Source organism: Podarcis erhardii (genome assembly GCF_964252035.2).
Source record: "Podarcis erhardii genome assembly, chromosome: 10".
Classification (NCBI taxonomy): domain Eukaryota; kingdom Metazoa; phylum Chordata; class Lepidosauria; order Squamata; family Lacertidae; genus Podarcis; species Podarcis erhardii.
In genome coordinates, this window is record NC_138500.1 from 45338316 (window position 1) to 45361160 (window position 22845).

The following is a 22845-nucleotide window of genomic DNA, read 5'->3' on the forward strand; positions in this document are numbered from 1 at the left end:
TGGCAAAGCTCTTCCTGTCATAAATATGGAGACCAGACAAACTAAATAATCAATCATTGACTAAACAAAGTGTGTGTGGCTGGACAGAATGCCATTTATGCACGTTTATTTTGAATGGCAATTATTTCTTTCCCCATTACTCGAACATTCGCAACTTGTGAGGTTTTTCCTTCACTCACCACCCACCTCTGTTTATAAGGTGCTTGCCACTATTTTGCTCCTAGGCTCGACCGCACTGCTTGCAATTCACAAGTGAGTTAAGATGGAGTAATTTCACTGTGTAGCGACTTAGGGCCAGTTCAGTCCTTTGGGAAACTCATTTTTACATGCATGGTCAAGTATGGACGTAGCCATCACTGTACATACATAGCTCAGTATGATGTTGATAATGCCAAGGTTGACATTTTGATCCCCGTAAAGGACAGCTGCGAAAGGGATGCGGGTGGCACTGTGGGTTAAACCACAGAGCCTAGGACTTGCCGATCAGAAGGTCAGCGGTTCAAATCCCTGCAACGGGGTGAGCTCCCGTTGCTCAGTCCCTGCTCCTGCCAACCTAGCAGTTCGAAAGCACATCAAAGTGCAAATAGATAAATAGGTACCGCACCGGCAGGTAGGTAAACGGAGTTTCCGTGCGCTGCTCTGGTTCGCCAGAAGCGGCTTAGTCATGCTGGCCACATGACCCGGAAGCTGTATGCTGGCTCCCTTGGCCAATAAAGCGGAATGAGCGCAGCAACCCCAGAGTCGGCCACAACTGAACCTAATGGTCAGGGGTCCCTTTACCTTTACCTTTAAAGGACAGCTGCATATTCCTGCATTGCAGGCAGTTGGACTAGATGATCCTCAGGGTCCCTTCCAACTCTACGATTCTGTGAGTTGGGGCCCAGGCAGTGTGCTTGTACACCCACATGTCCCATTATTGTGATGCCTGCCCTCGCATCACATACTACTTCATATATATGGTGCATAGTGCAAGAACCAGCTCTTCATGTAACATATAAGACTGCCAGTTTCCCTAAGGTGTGAGCCAGATCCTAGATTATTTATTAGTAACTGCTATTTTTAGGGGGGGATGGGACTCTAAGCAGCTCCAGATTTAAATCCAGTGACTCATTGCTTCCTGAATCAGGCTGGTCTGCTGATTTTTCTCGTTATTGTTTCTTGCTGTTATCTCAGCAGCACTATGTCATTGTGCACCTTTGGGAGGACAAAGTGCTGAAGGAACATGGTGGGCATGCCCTCTGCAAAAAGCCTCCAGTGTGAGCCTCCAAGGGTCAGTCGGTAGTTTTTGCAGACTTCTCTGTACCCATGAATAATAATGGGCCACTCTGGGCGGCTTTCAATCAAGTGCTTAAAAACAACACAGCATTAAATATTAAAAACTTCCCTAAACAGGGCTGCCTTCAGATGTCTTTTAAAGATTAGATAGCTGAAGGGAGGGCATTCCACAGGGTGGGCGCCACTACCGAGAAGGCCCTCTGTCTGGTTCCCTGTAACCTCACTTCTCGCAGTGAGGGAACCGCCAGAAGGCCCTCGGTGCTGGATCTCAGTGTCACTCTACGCAGACCAGGAAGCTGCACCCATGGCTATTAGTGAAGAGATGAATTATTTTCAGGCATATAAATGGGCTTTGAAAATTGAGCTATAGTTTAAACTGTGGTTGTTACACACCTGATCATTATAACTGACAACTGAATACTGTCCGATCTCTCCCTCAATTAACCACCGAACCTCTCGCCTACTTCCTTCCACAAACAACAATGAAAGGGAGAAGGTGCCTCTGCCTTTACCTATTCCTGTACCTAGCACACTGCTATGGTTGCCAGCCAAGTATCCAGGGTGTTGGCTTTCCAAGTGCTAAAACTTAATTTCTCATCTCTCCTGGGAATCTGTGATAGTCACAGTAGTGAACCTTATTTCCTTATCAGTTCTGTACCAAGTACTGAAGGCCACCCATTCATTATTAAGTTTCTTGAGGTGTGCTTGCAGATAAGATGCAACACCAGTGTTGGTAAAGGCTCTGCAAAACAACAATTGATCAAAATCTCCATGTACAGAAATGCAGCACCAGAGACAGTCCTCATTATGCCCAGGAAATTCATTAACACTCCTTTCAAACATTCCTAAGATGTGGCTGTGTGTGGTTAAATATCCCTTATGCCTCCCCTAGCATTTCCTTTCATCAAGCTCTCCAGACTAGTAAAACAATGTTGTTGTTTAGTCATGTCTGACTCTTCATGACCCCATGGACCAGAGCACGCCAGGTACTCCTGTCAAACTCATGCTGGTAGCTTCAAGAACACTGTCCAACCATCTCATCCTCTGTCATCCCCTTCTCCTAGTGCCCTCAATCTTTCCCAACATCAGGGTCTTTTCCAGGGAGTCTTCTCTTCTCATGAGGTAGCCAAAGTATTGGAGCCTCAGCTTCAGGATCTGTCCTTCCAGTGAGCACTCAGGGCTGATTTCCTTAAGAATGGATAGGTTTGATCTTCTTGCAGTCGATGGGACTCTCAAGAGTCTCCTCCAGCACCATAATTCTAAACAAAACCCCTTCTCTTCTGATTCACATGCACTGTGCTATATTAGACTATTTATATATCTCTATTAACAGTGGAAATATTAGAGGACTAATATAGAACAATCTGCTCCATCTTCTGTGCTACAGGCCTTCAAATTTTTGAAGACAGATATCGTGTATGCCTTATTTTTCTCTTCTTCATGCTAAACTCATATATTTCAACCATTTCTCATAAAACATACTGCCCTAACAACACTATATTTTAATGCAGGGGTAGACAACATGGTGTCCTCTAAGTGTTGTTGAGTTACAACTTCCTTCAGCCCCAACCAGAATGGCTAATGGCCAGAGATGATGAGACCTGTAGACTGGCAACATCCAGGGCACCACACTGACTAATGCTGCTTTAATATTTCTGGGTAAGAGGGATGAGCACATGCACATTTTATTTCCTTTGCTCATTTCCTATTGCTGTCCTACTTCTACTACTTGTGATGAAAACTTGAATTTTTTCTTGGTATCTGCCTGGCTGGCTACTGTTTGTGAGGGGAAAGAAATAGCTGAGTTGATGGCACTGTTTGTGTGTGGCGTGTGTCCATGGGAGGAATTGGGAGGAAATGTTCCCTTTATGGTTTTGTTTACAATAAAAGGTTCAATAAAAATTAATTCTAGTTGCTCTACTGTTTTGGCAATTGTAGTTAAAATGGTTTTAAAAAGAAAAAAGCATGGAAAATGTGTACAATTTAAATACAGACTTTTCATGTATTCTTTAAAAAGAACAGCACAAAACAGGGCAGAACATGCCTATGATTGAGTGCCAGGGAGACTGAAATGGGACAGAATTAGGCTATTCAGTATTATTATTATTATTATTATTATTATTATTATTATTATTTATATACTGCCCTATATCTGGGGGTCTCAGGGCGGTTCACAGAATAAAATCAAGATATAAAACCACAAAATATAAAATAAAAACAAAACAACAACCCAATTAACCCCCACCCCCAAAAAACACATTTTAAAAGGGCATAAGATGTAAATCAGATCAACCAAAGGCGCCAGGTGAACCTCCCTGGGAAGAGCATTCCACACATGAGGGATCATTGCTGAGAAGGCCCATTCTCGTGTTGCCACCCTCCAAACCTCTCAAGGAGGGGGCACATGACGGAGGGCCTCAGAAGATGATCTCAGGATCCGGTTAGGTTCATATGGAAAGAGGCAGTCCTTGAGGTATTGCAGTCCTGATCCATTTAAAGCTTTATAGGTCAAAACTAGCACTTTGAATTGGGCCCGGAAACTAATTGGTAGCCAGTGTAGTTGGACCGGGATCAGTGTAATATATTCAAACCATCTTGCTCTGGTGAGCAACCTGGCCACTGAATTCTGCACCTGCCGAAGTTTTTGAACTGTCTCCAGAGGCAGCCCTATGTATAACACATTGCAGTAATCTAACCTTGAGGTTACCAGAGCATAGACAACAGTAGTTAGGCTATCCCTGTCAAGATAGGAGCATAGCTGGGCCACCAGCTGAAGCTGATGGAAGGTACTCCGGACCACTGAGGCCACCTGAGCCTCGAGCGACAGCAAAGGATCCAGGAGTACCCCCAAGCTACGAACCTGCTCCTTCAGGGGAAGTGTAACCCCATCAAGAGCAGGCAACCTCCCACCCATCTGGTCTAGGGAACCACCCACTAACAGTGCCTCAGTCTTATCTGGATTGAGATTCAGTCGGTTGGCAGTACATCCTCAGCCCTTTCTTGGGAAAGTAAAAAAAAAAAAAAAAAAATCCTCACCAAATCTTTATGAGGTTAGCAGTCTGCCTCCCACCTTTATCTAGTGACTGACTGTGCCTATAAGAGACAAAGGAATATGAGTCATATGGGTGGGAAGCCCAGAACAAGGAAGTTCTTAGACTTTGAACATGAATGTTACCTCTATTCAGACACAACTTCCTTACAAAACAAGATCGTGACTTTGATTAGTTTTAGCCACTTGGAGTATTCAGTATACCACATTTTGTTTTCTCAGCTGCATTCGAGAAAGGTGCCCTATGAACCTTTATCTTTGACACATCACTTACTATTAGATGAGGGCACCCCCACCCCAACCAGGGAGGAGTTTATTCAGTCTGCAGCCTCCCTTTTGGAACCGAGTCTACAGGCTGACCCCGCGGCTACAAGATTCCGCCTGCTTTTGTTTTTCTTTGTTTCTTCCTCATTCTTCTCCTTGCACGCATCTTACCTGATGAAAAGTTCTGGAGAACTTGAAAGCTTGCCACAATTTTGTGAAATTTTGGTTAGCCCTATTTTTTTAAAATTGCCTAACTGGATGTTGATGTTTTCCCCCCTTACAAACCAACACCTTTGCTTTTTATGTAGCAAGCGTCTTGTGAATAGCTCTTGAGGACAGAAAGGCATGCCAGAGTTTTTTCTTTAATTTTTTTTAAAAAACAATGGGGCTTTACAATAGGGTGTGAAAGTAAATAACTCAACTGAAACTAGCAGAGGATTGGAATTTTTTTTGGAGTTGAAGGGCGTGGTACCCTCTGTCCCTTATAATAATGGTTACTGTGTGACAGTTGAACAGCTTCAGGTTAATCATTTAGCTGAGAGGCTTTGTTTTCTCTGAAAGAGTCAAAGTTGTAGCCTACCTGTAAATGGGTGAGTTCCTCTGTGGCTCACCTTGGAATGCTGTCAGGTTATCCCAAGATAATTATTGAGAAAAGAGAGCAGGCTTTTCCAACATTCTCCATAAAAGCTGAGAAAAGCCAAGCACTAGGAAGATTGCTTCCACCCCTCCTTCCAAAAGCAGACTCATTCCCCAGCCCTCCCTACCAGTCCTCCCATTTCAAGCAAGCTTGACCTTGTGAAGAATGGACAGGAGTGGAACTGGGAGCAGGAAGGGATCACTTAAAACAGGAGAGACCTGTAAAAACTGGCTTGGACACTCCTGAACATGTTCAGCAGTGTCATTTCCTGTTGGGGAGCCTGTACACTACTTTTCTGCGCCCCTTGATTTAATGAATTGGACTGGGATGTATTATTTTACCTGTAAAATAGAAACAAATAATTTAAATAAAATGAAAGCAGTTCCTTCTGCTTTCTTCAGACTCCCAGTAACTACAGGCTGAAGGAAGTGGTTCCCTCTGCACACTAACCTGGGAGTAAGCTCAGCTGAACACAAGCAGGACTTAGGCATCTAAAACATGCAACAGTTAGATCAGTTTAAGATTGGTTGAAGCATTGGAGGTGTACTAAATTAGGTGGGGGAGGGTAGAAAAACATGCCCTATATGGTACAAAGATGGTTAAAGATGGCTCTGGTTAAAGGAACCAAAATTTGATCCCCATGATACAAGCACTAAGTATAACTTTGTAGCCATTTTATATTTCATTATATATCTTCACAACAGCCACATAAGAAAGGTTGGACTGAGAGTTGGTGAGTGGTCCAAGGCAGGATGTGAAGAAAAACAGTGATGAGTTTAAAATGTGAAACTGCACATGCTCAGATTATTTGTTGTAGTCCACAAAACTTGTACCTTAATACGTAAGATACCCTATTTTGTGGTTCCTTATTTCATGTGTTCCTTTTTGGAAGAAAGGGTCATTGTTGAAGGATTTGCTCCAGGACCCCTGGCCATCTTAATTTGACGTTAATTTTGGAGGTACTGTATAGGAAATAAACAGCCGTAGCAAAAACCTGGTGTTCATTCAGAAACAACTCCTACCTTTGTGTGAAAAAAGAAAGTCTTGGAGAGAGTTGAAACCATAAAATGGGAATGAAAAGCATGGGGGTTGTATTCTGCAAACACCTCCAAGTTCTCCCCTTGTTACATATAGATGTCTTTCATGTATCCCATTTCTAAAAGACCGAGCTAATAGTAAATATGGCTTCTATGCCAAAAGGAGGGTAAAAGGGAAAATCTTAAAACTGTTACATGTTCTTTTAAGTTTTTATGTTTCAAAACTGGTCTTAACACACTAGCCCTTTAAAGTTCTGCACTCTGATTTTCCCACCACCACCTTCACCAAGCTTCAATAAGTACATTTACTTTTCAGGCGTTGGACTAGTAAGACTATACGTAGCTGTGATGTATGTTGCTGCTGTAAACCGAAAAAACACACACACAGGCGTTAGAGATAGCTCTGACTGGTGCTTTTTAAAATTGCCTGGTTAATATTTAGCTACAAGATATGCATGGCTTGACTAATTGAACTTCTTTTCTCCTCAGAACTTCCTTTTCTGCTTTCAAAAAGTAAGGAAGTGGTCTAGCCGATTACTCAAAGAGCGAGGATCAGAAATAGTTTGACGGGGGGAACTCTTCTAAGAAGTGCTATTTTTATATAATCACCCTTGAGCTTGCTGAATTTTTCTTAAAAAATTAAAAATGGCTGGTGTCAGCAGCTGCATGAAGTACTCTATGTTCATCTTCAACTTTTTGTTCTGGGTAAGTCTGAATTGTTCAAAATGATTGACATGCAAAACAAAGTGAATTCAAGGGATACTGAAACAGCAGTTAAACAATAACGAGGTACGGTATTTGTAGAACAGCATTATTGCTGATTTTTAACAGGTGCTTGCTATCTGGAAATAGTTGGAGACTCTTTCATTTCAACATGCTTTTCTAGCGAGATGTAAAGCGAGATGTTCATTTTGTATTGTTTTTAAATCTATCCTTTGGCAGTGCTTTAAAAACTATTATTGTATATTTCTATTGTATGTTAGTAGATTGCATTGAGACCCATTTGAAAGGCAATTCATTAATTAGTTGAGTGTTGTTGTTGTTTTTAAAAAATTATGTTTGTAAATCACCTTGAGATACACGTGAAAGGCAATTCATAACTTTTAAAAAACCACAATTGGGTGGGGAGTAGGGTGAAATTCCAAGGGCAAGCTCAGAACCCAGGCCTTTCTAATGTCCCCTAAATTCATGTGGTCAAAATGACTTATATTTCAGTAGTTTGGTATAGCTGAAGCACATGGGTTAGACAGCACATTAAAAGGGTGTTGGGGAAAGAAAGGCATTGTTTTAATGTTGCTAATAATACACTGACCACCAATTGGGTACCTGCATGCAGTCAGCCATCTGCCACCAACCCAAAGTAGCGTGAAACTTCTATCTCTCCTGATATTTCTAGATGATTAGTGCTCAGATTTCTGAAGATCTTGACCAAAACTAGGACTAATTGTAATAGTGGCTTGGGAATGGAAAGGCACAGAGTTGAAACTTTTGTATTTTGTATGTCTATTGCATGGGCATAGCCAGAATTTATATGGGGGGTGGGCAGGCTTTATGTTAGGGGAGGGCAGAACCTCAGGTGGTTAAGTATTTTTATTGATTGAGGGGGCAATTGCCCCCTTGGCAACGTCCATGGTCTATTGACTGGTGCAATAGCTGTCAACATTTTCCCTTTTTTAAGGGAAATCCCCTTATTCCAAATAGGATTCCTCGCAAGAAAAGGGAAAAGTTGACAGCTATGACTGGTGCATACTGGAAAAACCCATAATGTCTTCCTCAGAATCAGTTACTTCCTCATGCTTTTCAAGTTACTTCAGTGAGAGAATGCAAATGCATTTATTCATGATATCCCTGGATGACTTTGTGAACTGAAACCCTTCAGGTCAGAGCTGTTACTTGTATGAACTTTTGGGAGTAAATCCCATTCCCAAATTCTTAGCAAGACATATTGCAATACGTACCCAGTCACAAAAATCATTTAGAGATATTCCTATGTCTAAAACATTCATCATGTAACTTCCTCCTCAGATTGAAACTATAATGTTTTGTTTTATTTTGGCCTAAGCCCTGGCTTTCAACGCACATAATCCTTCATCCTTCTCCTACTCTCTCTCTCTCTCTGCCTGCTTATATCTCTGTTTTAGTCATGGCCTACTGGCTTTCCATCTATAACATTTCCAAAATTCATCCTTTTAAATCTATGAACTCTACTGATTCTCAGCACCGGCCCACCCATGAGGCAGGTGAACCAGCCGCCTCAGGCAACACCCCCACAGGTGCCCCACCGCTTCATATTGCTACCACACAACCTAGGCAAGGGATGCGGTGGTGGCAGGGCAAGACGAAACAGGATGCATCCCCCCTACTGATTGTCATACAGACCTGCTTTCTAGTATATGCAATGTTTGTTCATCGTCCTGCTTGTCTTTCAGCTGAAACTTATATCTATTTTCTTCTACCTTTAATATTTTCTTCACACTCATTGTTTCCCCACCTACAGTTGTGGAGAAGAACTGTAGCTTTGCATGCAGAAGGTCCCAAGTTCAAGCACCTAGCTTCTATATGAATAGTGAATAAAAGAAAAGCTTGACTAGGGACAAAAGAATGTAGCTTGCATTTTCCCTTCAGCTTTGTCGGTTCCACTTTTTCTAGACACATGCCATTCCATCATCCTGCAGCACTAGCCTCTTGCTTCTGCTGCCCACAAGAACCAGAGGCTTAGGCAAGTTGTGCGTTTAGGCCCCGGTCTGTGTGGTGGGTACGGGGCCTACTATAGATCACTTGGCCAGAACCCACCAAAATCTGGAGCCAGCTTTGAATCGTTCAGAGGGACTAATACAGACACACACACACACACACACACACACAGAGAGAGAGAGAGAGAGAGAGAGGGATGGCAGGAGGTCTATGCACACCTTATGCTTCTAATCCATCTTGAACTCTGTTATGCTGATGGGCAGGTTAGCAATATTTTAAATAAAGACAGCCACAGCCTTTCCACTATGTGATAAGGCAACAGCCGCTGTGTTCTCAGCTGCAGAGAATTTTAATAGAACCTGATGAAAGGTATCTGTTGATCAGCCATTCAAACAACTGCACAGACTGGGGCTTCTGGTTAGTCTGCACTTAAGCACAGTTAATGATCCGGTCCTGCTTGTGGAAATCTGCCCTTGAGCTGCCTGAATATTGTAAGCTGTCAAAGCATGAGGATACCTCTAGAAGTACAGAATTTATCTACCATATGATCTCTCTCTCTCTCTCTCTCTCTCTCTCTCTCTCTCTCACACACACACACACACACACACACACAACCTGCAGTCTTTAAGCCATATCTGCACACCCCAAGATTTTGCACAGCCCCTCTGTAAAAATGGTGGAGCAACAGCTATCACTTGTACGTGTGTATTCTGGGCTGCATTCTAGCCACACAAAAGCCAGAGGTTTCCACACATATACACAAACTCTAACCAGACAGGCAAGAGGCACTGGACAGTTCAGAATCATATTCTAGCCAGATGAAAGCACCTGAGGACAACATGGAACAGGGCTGGATAGGGCTGCCACCTCAGCACTACATAGTTGCCATTTTGAATTGATCTACTTATCACCTTCTGGGCTAACACATGGAGCAGATTGCCATTACGTTTCAGATTTTGCATGTCTCGTGAAGCACTGTATCTCTTCAGACCAAGGATCAGTGCTGGAACCCATGCCACACATAGCTGAGGGTTTTTCTCCACCTGCTGTATGTGAATAAGTAGTTATGGTGGGGAGTGACTGTGAGATGGAAGAGAAGTGGTGTGCTGATGGGCGGCACAGTGGAGTGGCCATGCAGTCGGGTGGCAGTGGTCTCCCAACAGCAGTGTTGCTGCCACTTACTGGGATGGTGCAAATTTGGGACTGTGGGCAAACTGTTGGGAGCACTAGTTTTGCTCCTCTCTGCTGTCCTTCCCCATACCAGACCATTATGGTAAGCGACAGTAACACTGCTGTTGGGAGAGGGGCCATTAGGTCCTACCCCATCACCCTGGTTGCATCTATGCATGTGCTCTAAACCCAGAGGAAGATGTTAACTGGACACCTGGAAGAGGGCTGAAACCTGGGAAACTTGACTCTGTGTGTTCATGGTCCATGCTGTCAGTTTTTTGACCAAATCATCCTCTAAAGAGCCAGTGTGGCGTAGTGGTTAAGAGCGGTAAGCTCGTAATCTGGTGAACCGGGTTCGCGTCCCTGCTCTTCCACATGCAGCTGCTGAGTGACCTTGTGCTAGTCACACTTCTTCTCAGCCCCACTCACCACACAGAGTGTTTGTTGTGGGGGAGGAAGGGAAAGGAGATTGTTAGCCTCTTTGAGACTCCTTCGGGTAGTGATAAAGTGGGATATCAAATCCAAACTCCTCCTCCTCCTCCTCCTCCTCTTCTCTAAAGAAAAATTAGGAGCAAAACACCAGCCAGGGGCAGTTCCTGGCAAACAGAGACTGGAGAGCTGGAACACATGATATTATTATATCTACTCCATGTGATTGTATGTACTGAACTTGCAAGCAAGCATCTGTTGAAAAGTAATTGTTTTAAATTCTGTTTACACTGCTGATCAATGTCTTTCCATAAACAGATGTGTGGATGTGCTATTCTGGCAGCCTCTATTTACATGCGTGTGAACAAAGATGCTCAAGAAGTAAGTTTGTTTTTCACCATATTATTTATCCTTATTTTTCTATATTATTTCTCCGTGCATTGTTGATCCCAAAATGGTCTGGGCATCCAGTCTTGTGCTTTCCAAAAAATAATGGGGTTTTTTTAATTATCATTTTTTAAATTTTAGAAATATAATTTTAGAAATCCATAATTTGCCTTGACCTCCTTTTGATTCAAGACACATTTGAGAAAGAAGAAAGCTTGGTCCCATGTGTTGGGCTCCTGTGAAGAGAAACCTCCTTCATTTAAAGTGTGAGCCTTATCTCAGCTACCCACTGCCTCAAAAATATATTTCATTCTTAGAAACATAATGAAAAACATCATTAAATTGATTTTTGGGGGTTGGGAGGTGGGGATGTAAGTAGTACCACTATGTTCATTGGGATTTACTCTCAAACAACTGTGCATAGGATTGCAGGTTTAAAATCTTGAATAATCCAGAGATGCACTCGAGTTGTATTAATTTGAATGCTCTTTTGAAGAGAGAGAGAAAAAGAGGTGTGCTGAAGTCATTTTATTTATGTGATCAAGGACAAGACATCTGATTTCCACTTTAAACATAATATAAGGAATGTAGATGAGTATATGAATGCATGCTACATTTTAAGTAATATACATATACATTTTAAGCCAAATCCAATAATAATAATAATAATAATAATAATAATAATAATAATAATAATAATAAATTTATTATTTATACCCCACCCATCGGGCTGGGTTTCCCCAGCCACTATGGGCAGCTCCCAACAGAATATTAAAAAACACGATAAAACATAAAACATTAAAAACTTCCCTAAACAGGGCTATGACTGGCCTGCTGCTGGAGTCAATGCAGTCATCTTCTCCTCTAAAAACCTGTCCATCCTCCAACACTATAATCTGAAACCTTTCTTTGGGTGCCTCCACTAACTGAAGTGACTGGAGAGACAATCCTGGAAGTAGAGTTGCAACTACAGTGACACCATCATGAGCACAAATCACCGTGCGCAATAAAAAAAGGATATTTGGAGGTGCCCAAAATCTGCACAGTTATCCCTATATTTATTTACATCAGAACATTTCTATGCTGCTTGATTGTAAATAATAATAATAATAATCTCAAAGCTGTTACAAAGTGCATTGTAGCAGTTAAAAAAGGTAAAGGGACCGCTGACCATTAGGTCCAGTCGTGACCGACTCTGGGTTGCGGCGCTTATCTCACTTTATTGGCCAAGGGAGCCAGCGTTTGTCCACAGGCAGCTTCCGGGTCATGTGGCCAGCATGACTAAGCCACTTCTGGCAAACCAAAGCAGCGCACGGAAACGCCGTTTACCTTCCCGCTGGAGCGGTACCTATTTATCTACTTGCACTTTGATGTGCTTTTGAACTGCTAGGTTGGCAGAAGCTGGGACCGGACAATGGGAGCTCACCCCGTCACGGGGATTCAAACCGCCGACCTTCTGATCGGCAAGTCCTAGGCTCTGTGGTTTAACCCAGTTGCTCTGCCCTAAATTGCAACAATACTGCAGCGCCCTTTGGGTATTTGGGTGTAAGAGATATGCTGCGGCTCAACTCATGAAATTGCACTGGTGCAAATGCCTTTCCCCATTGATCCCATCCACAGTAGACTAGAGCAAAGAGTTGTTGATTACCTTTCACATTGCTTTTGAAGAAGAATGTCCTTTCTCTGTTTACCATATTTGCTTCTGTCTCCACAGTCATTCAACAAAGGCAGTGGCATGTTTGCCGGGATTGACCTCCTCATTGCCGTGGGTGCTATCATCATGGTGATGGGTTTCCTCGGCTGCTGTGGTGCCATGAAAGAAAGCCAATGCATGCTCCTCCTGGTAAGAGATTCAATAACGGGAACTTCAACACTAGCCTCTCCACACCAGTGTTTACATTGATGTGCTCACTTCTTGTCTCCTTTCTTTGTCTGTGATTTGGAGCATTCTACAGTGGAACCTCGGTTTTCGAACGTAATCTGTTCTGGACTTCCAAAATGTTCGAAAACTGAGGTGCAAAGGGCGGCCTGCAAGTTTACAAAGAAATTTGAGAAAAACATAGTGGTACCTCAGCAGAAGCCGTTCGACTGCTGAGGCATGTTTGAAAATGGAAGCATTTCCTTCCAGGTTTTTGGCATTTGAATTCCGAAACGTTCGTCAATGGAGATGTTTGAAAACTGAGGTACCACTGTATATTCAATGAAATGATTTAGTGTTTCTAAAAAGTTCCAAAGCAACAGGCAAGAATTCCCTTCTTTGCAGCTGTGGACTATGAAGGAAACATGAGACAGAAGGATACAGTAAGGGAATTTGACTCGGATTATTATTGTTATTAATTGAATTATCATCATCATTTATTTATATAGCACCATCAGCACACATGACTCTATACAATTAAAACACGAAATTATACCCCAAGAGACATACAATATAAAACAACAAATATACACAATACAATAAAAATATATAGTTTAGCATGCATAATTCACAAGCCATTACATTAGGGATAATGTATAAAGGGTACCTCTTGCATCAATAAAAGGCTGGGAAGTTTTTACATTTCTGAAGCCTTGTTTATAAGTATGGATTCCACATATGGGAGCCTATGCATGTAGGTGCTGTGCAAATGAATGATGACTGGAGTCAACATGAAGTAACACCAGTCTTCTTTTAATGCTTTCATTTCTACACATTTGAACACATGAACAAGTCTGGCGACAAGTACGGAATTAGCAGTGGTGTTTATTCTGGAGGGTGCATCATGATAACACTCAAAATGGTAGACCAAGATCTATGTGCCATTTTATTTACGTTAAAGGCTTGTACAGTATATCACTTGCTCACCCCCCCCCCCAATGACTGACAACAGTTAACTATACATATGCTTGAACCAAATCAATAAATGCATTGATCAGTCACCAAATATACCAACATCGTAAATATATATATATATATATATATATATATATATATATTCTATAATCCTAAAAATTCTAGGAACAATGACAATGACAAAATTTGGAATAGCTTAGCCAACTGTAAAATGGAGCCTACAAGCAACTAATAAATAATATATATATATATTTTAATTACATTTGCTTCTCACTTCAAAATATGTCATACAATGGCCAGATTAACAGAAATCTACTTTACCCTGACATGACCTGGAAAAACTGTCTGCAGACAGACGTCGGCTCCCTTGGCCAGTAAAGCGAGATGAGTGCCACAACCCCAGAGTCGTTCACGACTGGACTTAACTGTCAGGGGTCCTTTACCTTTACCTTTACCCTGCTTTTAGATAATTAATTGTTCTCTTTTTTGTTTCTCCCCTCAACAGTTTTTCATTGGACTACTAATAATCCTGCTTCTTCAAATTGTAGCTGGTATTTTGGGAGGAGTGTATAAATCTAAGGTACCACATTTTTTTAGTCATGCTTAATTGTTTCTAAGAAAGTATATCAAATATGCTGATTGATATTGTGTTCCTTTTTCTAGGTCGAAGAAGTTGTTAACAAGACCTTAGCCGAGGAGGTTCAAATGTTGCAGGATACTTCAAACAATTATCAAGACTTCCAGGCCGGTTTTCACAAATTTGAGCAAGCGGTAACTGATATTACTGATTTATTTGAGATAAAGGCAAATGAGATTTTTGGTTTTTTTAAACTGTTACAAGAATAGTGATTGCAAGAAATTGGAAAAAGAACACAACCCCTGCTCTTTGTGACTAGATTGAAAAAGGTTGGTCTATTGTGACAATAGTCATATTAACTTATTTCGGAATACAAGTAAGCCAACCTAATAAATCAAACCCAATAAGTGTAAATGCAGCCATATGCTATTTTTAATTAATTGTGATGTTATATATTTAAACTTTAAAGATAAAATAAAAACAAACATGATATTAACATTTTTTTAAAAATGCTAAAAGGTGAAATTCTTACTCATTGGTGCCTGGACTCAAGATATGTCTAGAGCCTTAATTCTTGGGGAACCAGGCTGTTTAATGGTTAAATCTATGTTTGTTACAAGCCTTGGATCTGAAATCTGGACCAGTTTCATGCATTAAGTCAGACCACTTCCACATTGTGGCTATTTTGTAGGTGGGAATCAGTCATGTGTCAGCACATTCAGATTGTAAAATTAAAGTGGATTTGGTGCACAAGAAGCCTGCTTCCTAAATAAGTAAATTAATCAGACTTTTTGTGGTAATCAAAGTGATGGGGGAAAGGCAGTGGATAGAGTAGAGTAATACTCATTTGTTGTGCGTATAACCTCCCTGCAAACAAATCAGAAGGAATGCTTGATAAACAGCCAACCTTGTATCTCCTGTTCACAAACTTTGTGCAAATGAATTAGGATAAATGTTCAATAAACCTAAGTGTGTCTAGGCCTTTAGAAATCTCACTCATTCTTACTCTCACCCAAGGCCAGTTCAAAGTTGGGAGGTGGGTAAGAGAGGGGCTTCTACTGAGTGACTGGCTCAAGAGGTAAGTGGCCAGGAGACACCAATTGCTCCTCGTGGCCAAAGTGCTTCAAGGTGACTATCATAAGAGAGACCTGGGTTTCTCAAATTAGAGAACTGAATGCAGCAAATACATAGGCTTTGAAACTATCACAGTGTCTTTGTAAGAACTTATGGCAAGCATCTGTTTCAGCTTATGCTGGGATGACTGTTCCTCTTCTTGTTTATGTGGTGCCTGAAACATCTCAGTTTTGCTTTCTGCTGAAGGAACCAACTTTCTACTGAACAAAACTATGAAAGAGGGGGGACTAGAATGGAAGAATGTAGAGTTACAGAATGCAGACTCTTAACCTTGTTTAGTTAAACTGTTTCCTCCACTGCTGGCTGGTATCCCTTCTACTTCAAAGAAAATGGCAATGGTATTATTTCATAATGGTATTTCCTAATGGCCACGTTTGGATGATAATATCTTGGTTTAATAAGCCAAGATATCAGCGAGACTTCAGAGTGCGCACACAGCCCCTTCTCTCTTCTCTTAGCACAAACAAGTAAATCACTCGGAAGCCTTCCGTTAATTAGTTTCCCTTTTCATCTGAACTAGGAAACTATGGTCAATGGCTTCAAAACAAGGAAGGATAGTAAGCCAATGTCAAACCAATATGGAAATGTTGGGAATAAGCCATCTTATTCTAGTAATAAGGGTTGTATTCCCAAAGCAGTAGCTACGCTGGGGTTGAAAAGAAATGATTACTTCTTAGTTGCCCTCTACTTCTTAATCAGTCACCATTGTATGATATTATAAGGAGCTGCCTTCAGATATTCCCTAGTAATAGGGCTGCATCTAGGAAAGTCATCTCCTTAGTGCAAGGACTTCTGCCTGAACAATGATATTTCCTTTTCCACTTCTCTCCCTATGTGCCCTTCCAAATACTGCAGGAGTTTCCCTAATCCTCCAGATTTTAAAGCAGAGGTTGGATGGCAACCTGTCATGTATAATCTAGTTGAGATTCCTGCATTACAGGGAGTTGAACTAGATTACCCTCGGGGTCACTTTCAACTCTACAATTATATGATTCTATGGTTCAGTTTTTGGAGAGGTGCATGCAGAGAAAAGAGTGAGAGGAAGTTCTGTTGCACAGGTGGAGGTCTCTGCTAGATACGACCCATAGTGTATAAAAAATATAGTTGGGGAGAGAAATTTGCTTCAGCCTAATTTGCACTTCCCCAAACAATACCCAAACAAAAGCACACCTTTCATGCAAAATTCACAGTTCTCCAAATTTTGTCATACAGTTGTACAGCCAAAAAATGTATACAAGCTACATATACTGTGGGAAGGTGTGCATGAAAATTCATATATAAGTAGAAGCAAACAAACAAAAGCACATAATGTTAGGAAAAAAATGTTTTGCAAATGTGTATAGTTGCATGCATTAGATTTTATTGACGAACTAAATACAGGTTATAGCCAAAAACAAACAAACAAACATAGAAAAAGCAGACAGATCTCAGAAACATATTAAAACAAACACGATTAAAGCATTATTATGCACATCACAGATATACACAAATGGTCGGAAATGGTGGAAAACTCAGGGAGCAAGGCAGGACTCTTGGGTTTTCCTAAGCTGAGAACTTTTATCGCAAACTTCGCTGTGTTGCACTGAAAGGCTGATGAATTTTCATGAGGACTTTAAAAACAAAGTTTGTTTGAACATGTGATGAACTGAGCTAAAGACTGGAAAAATTAGAAAATGACAGAAGATTAAATTGGCAGATTCACCCATCCCTACATAAACACCCCATTAAATTGACTACAACAGCTGTGAGCCTTGATTCTTGTAAAGAGTGGCACCAGCTGATTTTTAAAAAATAAAGTTCAAAGTCAGAACCTTTCTCTCCTCATGAAAAGTTGACATTTGGATAAAATGGGACCAAAATTCTAAAAGAAATCTGCTTTAGTTTTGATAACTGAAAGAAAAATGTGATTTCTCTGGATCACACATAAAAAGATATAAAAAGGATGGTTAGTATTCTGAGAAAGTTGCTTTTCTTGAGAATTTCTGTTTATTTGTTGCACTTAGTCCTCCCTGCTTCCCACTGATTTTTGGTGAGTATAATTTAACTGCAACAGCAAGAAGAAGAGCCATTCAACGTGGTACCATTATTACTGTTTCTCCTTTTTTCCCCTATATGCAAGTTTAGTCACATGGTTTGGTTTTTTAAAATAGTTCTCTGAGATCTTGACACATGCCATTTATTGGTAGTGGCACCCGTGCTGTGGAACGCCCTCCCACCAGATGTCAAAGAGAAAAACAACTACCAGACTTTTAGAAGACATCTGAAGGCAGCCCTGCTTAGGGAAGCTTTTAACGTTTAATAGACTATTGTATTTTAATATTCTGTTGGAAGCTGCCCAGAGTGGCTGGGAAAACCCAGCCAGATGGGAGGGGTATTAATAATAATAATAATAATAATAATAATAATAATAATAATAATAATTTATCCTAGTTGGGAACTCTCATTGTCTTTATTTTTTCCTCTCCTATAGAACAAATGCTGTGGTTTGCTTAAGGGAGAGAGTGACTGGGGAAAGGCACAGTCCACATATAATGGCTGTCAATGTGACACTAAAGACATAGGGACATCAGTTTGCAAAGGAGATAAGTATACAACGGTAAGAAGAATGAAAACGTGTTTCATAATTTTCCTTTGAGGGTTATTGTTGTTTGGACTGCTTGAATATTCATGGCGACATGGCAAATTACATATTGGTAAAGGGTTGCTCTATTACAGTGTTTCCCAACCTTGTGCCTCCAGCTGTTTTTGGACTACAATTCCCATCATCCCTTGCCACTGGTCTTGCTAGTCAGGGATGATGGGAGTTGTAGTTCAAAAACAGCTGGAGGCACAAGGTTGGGAAACACTGCTCTATTACTTGCCTCAAACACTTGTCACCTCTTACCTCGAAATGTGGAAACTCATGTTTCTGTTGCTTTTCTTGCAGTCCTATTTATTGAACTAGTTAGAGGCCATGTGACATATCTGAAGAAGAGTAAAGGCCCCACCACAAAATGTATGCGCATTACACATTGTATTCTGTCTACCTTGGAATGGGTTGCTTCTGGCATGCGCATTTGGAATTCTCCTCCTAATCATTGCTGCTGTATTATGCATTACAATAAGTCATGTATTGCATTCCAGAATTAAATATAAACATACATTACTGTATCATCTCCCCTGTACTATAGCACACAGTGTGCTATCCAGAACCTGATGCATTAATGGAGGGCTGAGAAGATGAACAAAGTCTGCAAAAAATGAGAATGAAAATGCCACAAGCTATTTAAAATTCTAAGTTGTACATGCCTTCACATTCATTGTCACTATGGACAGTTTTCAACAAATGTGATGTGTTCGTTGCATTTTGCTTGTATCCTGCATTTCTTCATTGATGGGATTCCCATTACCTCCATTTTCTGAATGTTGAGAACTCCAATATCACAGTTATAAACTCGGGTACTTTCCTTGGAATGAAGGTCACCGAAGACTTCTGGCATTTCTGTGATATATGGTCTATTTACACACACATGAACGTATATGTGTGTCTGTATGGGCTTAGTATGCAGTTTCACTGCATTCACTTGAACAGATATTGGTTCCATACTCCTCAATCATCCTGATTTGAGTGGGACATCACAGTTACAGAAGCCATCCTGGCTTCTGATTGGATCCTGGAATGTCCCATTTTTCGGTCCGGTGCTCTGACGTGAGTCAGCTGGGTCATGCCAGAACGCTGGACCAAAAGATGCTTTTTTGTGGTCTCACACTCTTCTGCATATCAGCTGGCTCCCGTGAGAGTTTGGGACCAAAAAACAAGTGTCCTGATTTTGATCAGTGGGATATTGGAGGGTATGATAGCATGAGTTTCATAGAGAAGAGCATCAGGCCTCTCTGCGTCCCGTCCCCGCTGGCACTGCCAGCTTCAAAAAGGAGGAAAGAGGAACCTAGCTGAGTCACCTCCATCAACACATATGCATTCCCAACACCTGCTTGGAGATTATGTACATATAATAGCCAGAGAATGCTGAAAATTCACATGAGATATGCATATTCCTCAAGGCCTGTTGGAAATTGTCTATATATAGTTCCCTCTTCCTGGAAGGATTATGTTCACTTTCTCCATGAGGCCTGGTGAATGTGCATAGGGGTAGCTTGTTTTGCATATTAACCATTCAATTAAGATTAAACTTGCATATATGTTTTAAGGCAATAGATACTTGTTGTGTGCTGTTTTGCCTTTCTGGTGCCAAGCCCCAAATGGCTTATATTTGGCACAAGATGGGAGATTCCACTAGTTTAGTTCATTCCCTTTAAGTGTTCATGTTAGAAATCTATGAATTACTAGTGAAAATTTCACTTGCATTAATTTTTGTCTCTTTTATCTTTCAGCCTTGCAGAGAAGTAATAATGGAGTTCTTCAAGAATAACATGGTCATCGTTATGGGGATAGCATTTGGGCTGGCATTCATTGAAGTATATCTACAGCTATTCTTGCTCTTTCTATCGCACTCTTTCTCCAAGGAGCTCTGGGGAAATGTCCCACTTTTGTGCAGCACCTTAGGCTGGCTAAGAAGCCCTAGAATGGCATTTGTGTAAATGTGTGTGGGTTTAAAATGAGGAGAGGCATCTTGGTGCATGCTGACTCCACTTCCAACCTTTGACCTGAAGAAGACTCATCTGGGAGAAAAGGAACCAAAGAACAGTTTGTCTCAGCTAGAGATGAACCAATCTATTGATTTCAGTTTCCCCAACTTAGTATTTCCTGCTCACCTTAAACACAGTTTACCACATTTCTGCATCAGTTAGTATTTTTGCCATTCCTGACTGGCGCGAATTGGTGGCCCTTGATCTGTGAATTCCACCAGCGTCAGCAGCCACAACAGATGGTCTTCTTTTGGAAGAGTGACCTTGCTGTCTCATGGAGCCACAGAGAGCGGTTTAATCTGGCCACTATGCAATGCATGGTGCCCAGCAGTATCCACCCTTAGCCCAGATGTGGTCCTGTGCATGTTGTGAGCCCATGGCCAACTCCCCCTTTGTCAGTATCCAAACACTGCTGCAAATCAGCTGTATTGTCACTTAAACAACTGCTACTAAACTTCATCTGAAGCTGGAAGGAGCCGTGAAATGTAATAATATAAACGGCCGTTAATAAAAAGGAATAACAAATGTTTAACAAAATGAGCGGATGACAAATCATGTGATAATTGTGTGGTAATTAATGATGTGGGAAATATGTGGGCTGGGAGGTGAGGAATTACACGGCTGCCCATTTGCTTCGCTGCTAGAGGAGTCAGACACGCAGCCTTTTTCTTACTAGCTAGGTTTGAAAAGAATTACAGGTTTCTAATTAAAACTGATCCTGAGATGACCCTTTATCCATATCCGTGCTGAACCTGAAAGTGTGTGTCTTAAAGGGAAATAGTATGTTTCATTTTTTTTAAAAGTCTGTTTTGTACATTTGTATTTGCTGAATGGCTTTCATAAGAAGTAAGGGGACCCCCTGGAATGGTACGGAGAATGGTGAAGAGGGATGCATTAGGTAAGGGGGTGATCTGCTAAAACTGAGTGCCCCCATCCTGCCTCAGTGTGAGAGCTTTCCTCTACGGCAAAGTCACTATTAAGCAAGTCATTAGAATAACATCGTGATTCATTTCTGATGAACCGAAGGGCTTCATTCTGGGATGGTTCTCTCTGAGAGAGAAGTACTATGAAAAACCTTTATTAGCTACTATGAGATTTGATTCCCTCCCTACGTTACAGCAGAAAACAGCAGTACAAATTCCATAGAAGGCAATGTCTTCACCCATTAAAGCAATCCATCTTTCAGAATAAATTTAAGTTTCCCATAGTGTGGTATATATGGGTTTAATTAAAATCCCACTATTCTCGAGTCATACTTCTAAAAATTACTTTGGAAATGGTCTTCAGCATAGCACATTTCATCTGTATGTAAATCCAAGAAATTTGCAAACAAAATGTTCTTGCTGTGCATTTGCCTGTATGTGGGGGATACTCTGAAGCTGCCAAATAATACCATAAACATCTTTCTTTTCCAGGTTCTTGGTCTGGTGTTTTCAATGAGCCTTTACTGCCAAATCCAGAGAAAATGAAACCATGGAAGTGTCAGAAATATGCCACCAGCCAAATGAGAAACCTTTGTAGATTGAGAGATGGATGTTTGGTTTGGCACCCGCAAATAAATGCCAGAAGCAGCTGTGATGATAACAGCCGAAGCACCAATGGATAAATACTCTTCATGACTTATGAAATAAAATCTGTTTAAAATTAGAGAAACTAATGATCTGTCACTGGTTTCTTTGTAATGCAATACATACCTATGTGTACACTTCTGCCACCTTTTTTTAATTTGAAGACGACTTGTCAATAAAATGAAGCATATTGACTTGACACATATTGTGTTGTCGCAGCGCACTGTTTTCCGGACTTCTGATTAGCAAGGAATACTTTTTTGTTCGGAATTAAAACTGGACACACATACTTCAGCTTCACAACTGGAAATGCTTTACTTATAACAGGGACAGGGGCGGGGGCTGTGTTCCTCTGAATGTTGTTGAACTCTTAATACAAGGCCAATGCTGAGACATAATGGGAGCTGTAGTTCAGGAACATTAGGAAATGCTAGGTTAGTCCACTCAGTGATGAAAGCAAAATTACCCAGCCCAGAGGAGTCATCCCACTTGTCTGGTGCACCTTCTGAAGCAAGTATCTTCTTCAGTATCTTTCCAATAGGAATGACTGTATTTTAAAGTCATACCCCATGCTGTCAAATTATCACCAGAGGTCAGCTTGAAAGGATGCAAGGCTAGAATCGTGTAGAATGAATAGATGGGTGTGTATTTTGGGCTCACATGAGATTTTTTTGTTATTTTCAACAAGCCCTGTTAAGTTTCCCAAAAATTTCCCATCCCCCCCAAAAAAAGACCAAGCCCAGCATTCCTATCCCTTTTCCTCCTCTCCACTAACTAATTTGTTTCTAAAGGTTCTTGAAAAAGAAGGAATGATGCTATAAAATATTTGCCAAATCTAATTTTTACTTCTTACTTTGTTAGGCGTTACAGGTGTGGGCCATCGTAAAACATCAAAAACATCCATATAAAAAAATTTAAAATATATACAAATAAACAGCCATGTAAAATATATAACAATGAGGATTTTCATTGGGATTTCTTCCCGCTAAATAGTGCTATTCACCACTCTAAGAGATACTATTGACAAAAACTCAGCCACCCTTGCAGTTACTTCTGGGTTAATGTCAGATAGATAGAATCTGATATTTTCATTTGGCTGTGATATTAGACTACCAAAAAAAGGGAATAACACACATTTGTGTAACTGGTTTTTAAAACTCTGTGT

At 40.9% G+C, this 22845-nt stretch overlaps 1 protein-coding gene across 1 annotated transcript; it reads left to right on the forward strand.

Moving 5' to 3' along the window:
* Positions 1-6754: 6754 nt before the first annotated feature.
* Positions 6755-21769, forward strand: TSPAN8 (tetraspanin 8). Its single transcript, XM_081878751.1, has 8 exons — positions 6755-6967; positions 10874-10936; positions 12657-12785; positions 14281-14355; positions 14439-14546; positions 17957-18082; positions 19858-19941; positions 21528-21769. Exons 1-8 carry the CDS (start codon positions 6908-6910, stop codon positions 21579-21581), a joined length of 699 nt encoding a protein of 232 aa, XP_081734877.1. The 5' UTR covers positions 6755-6907; the 3' UTR covers positions 21582-21769.
* Positions 21770-22845: the final 1076 nt, after the last annotated feature.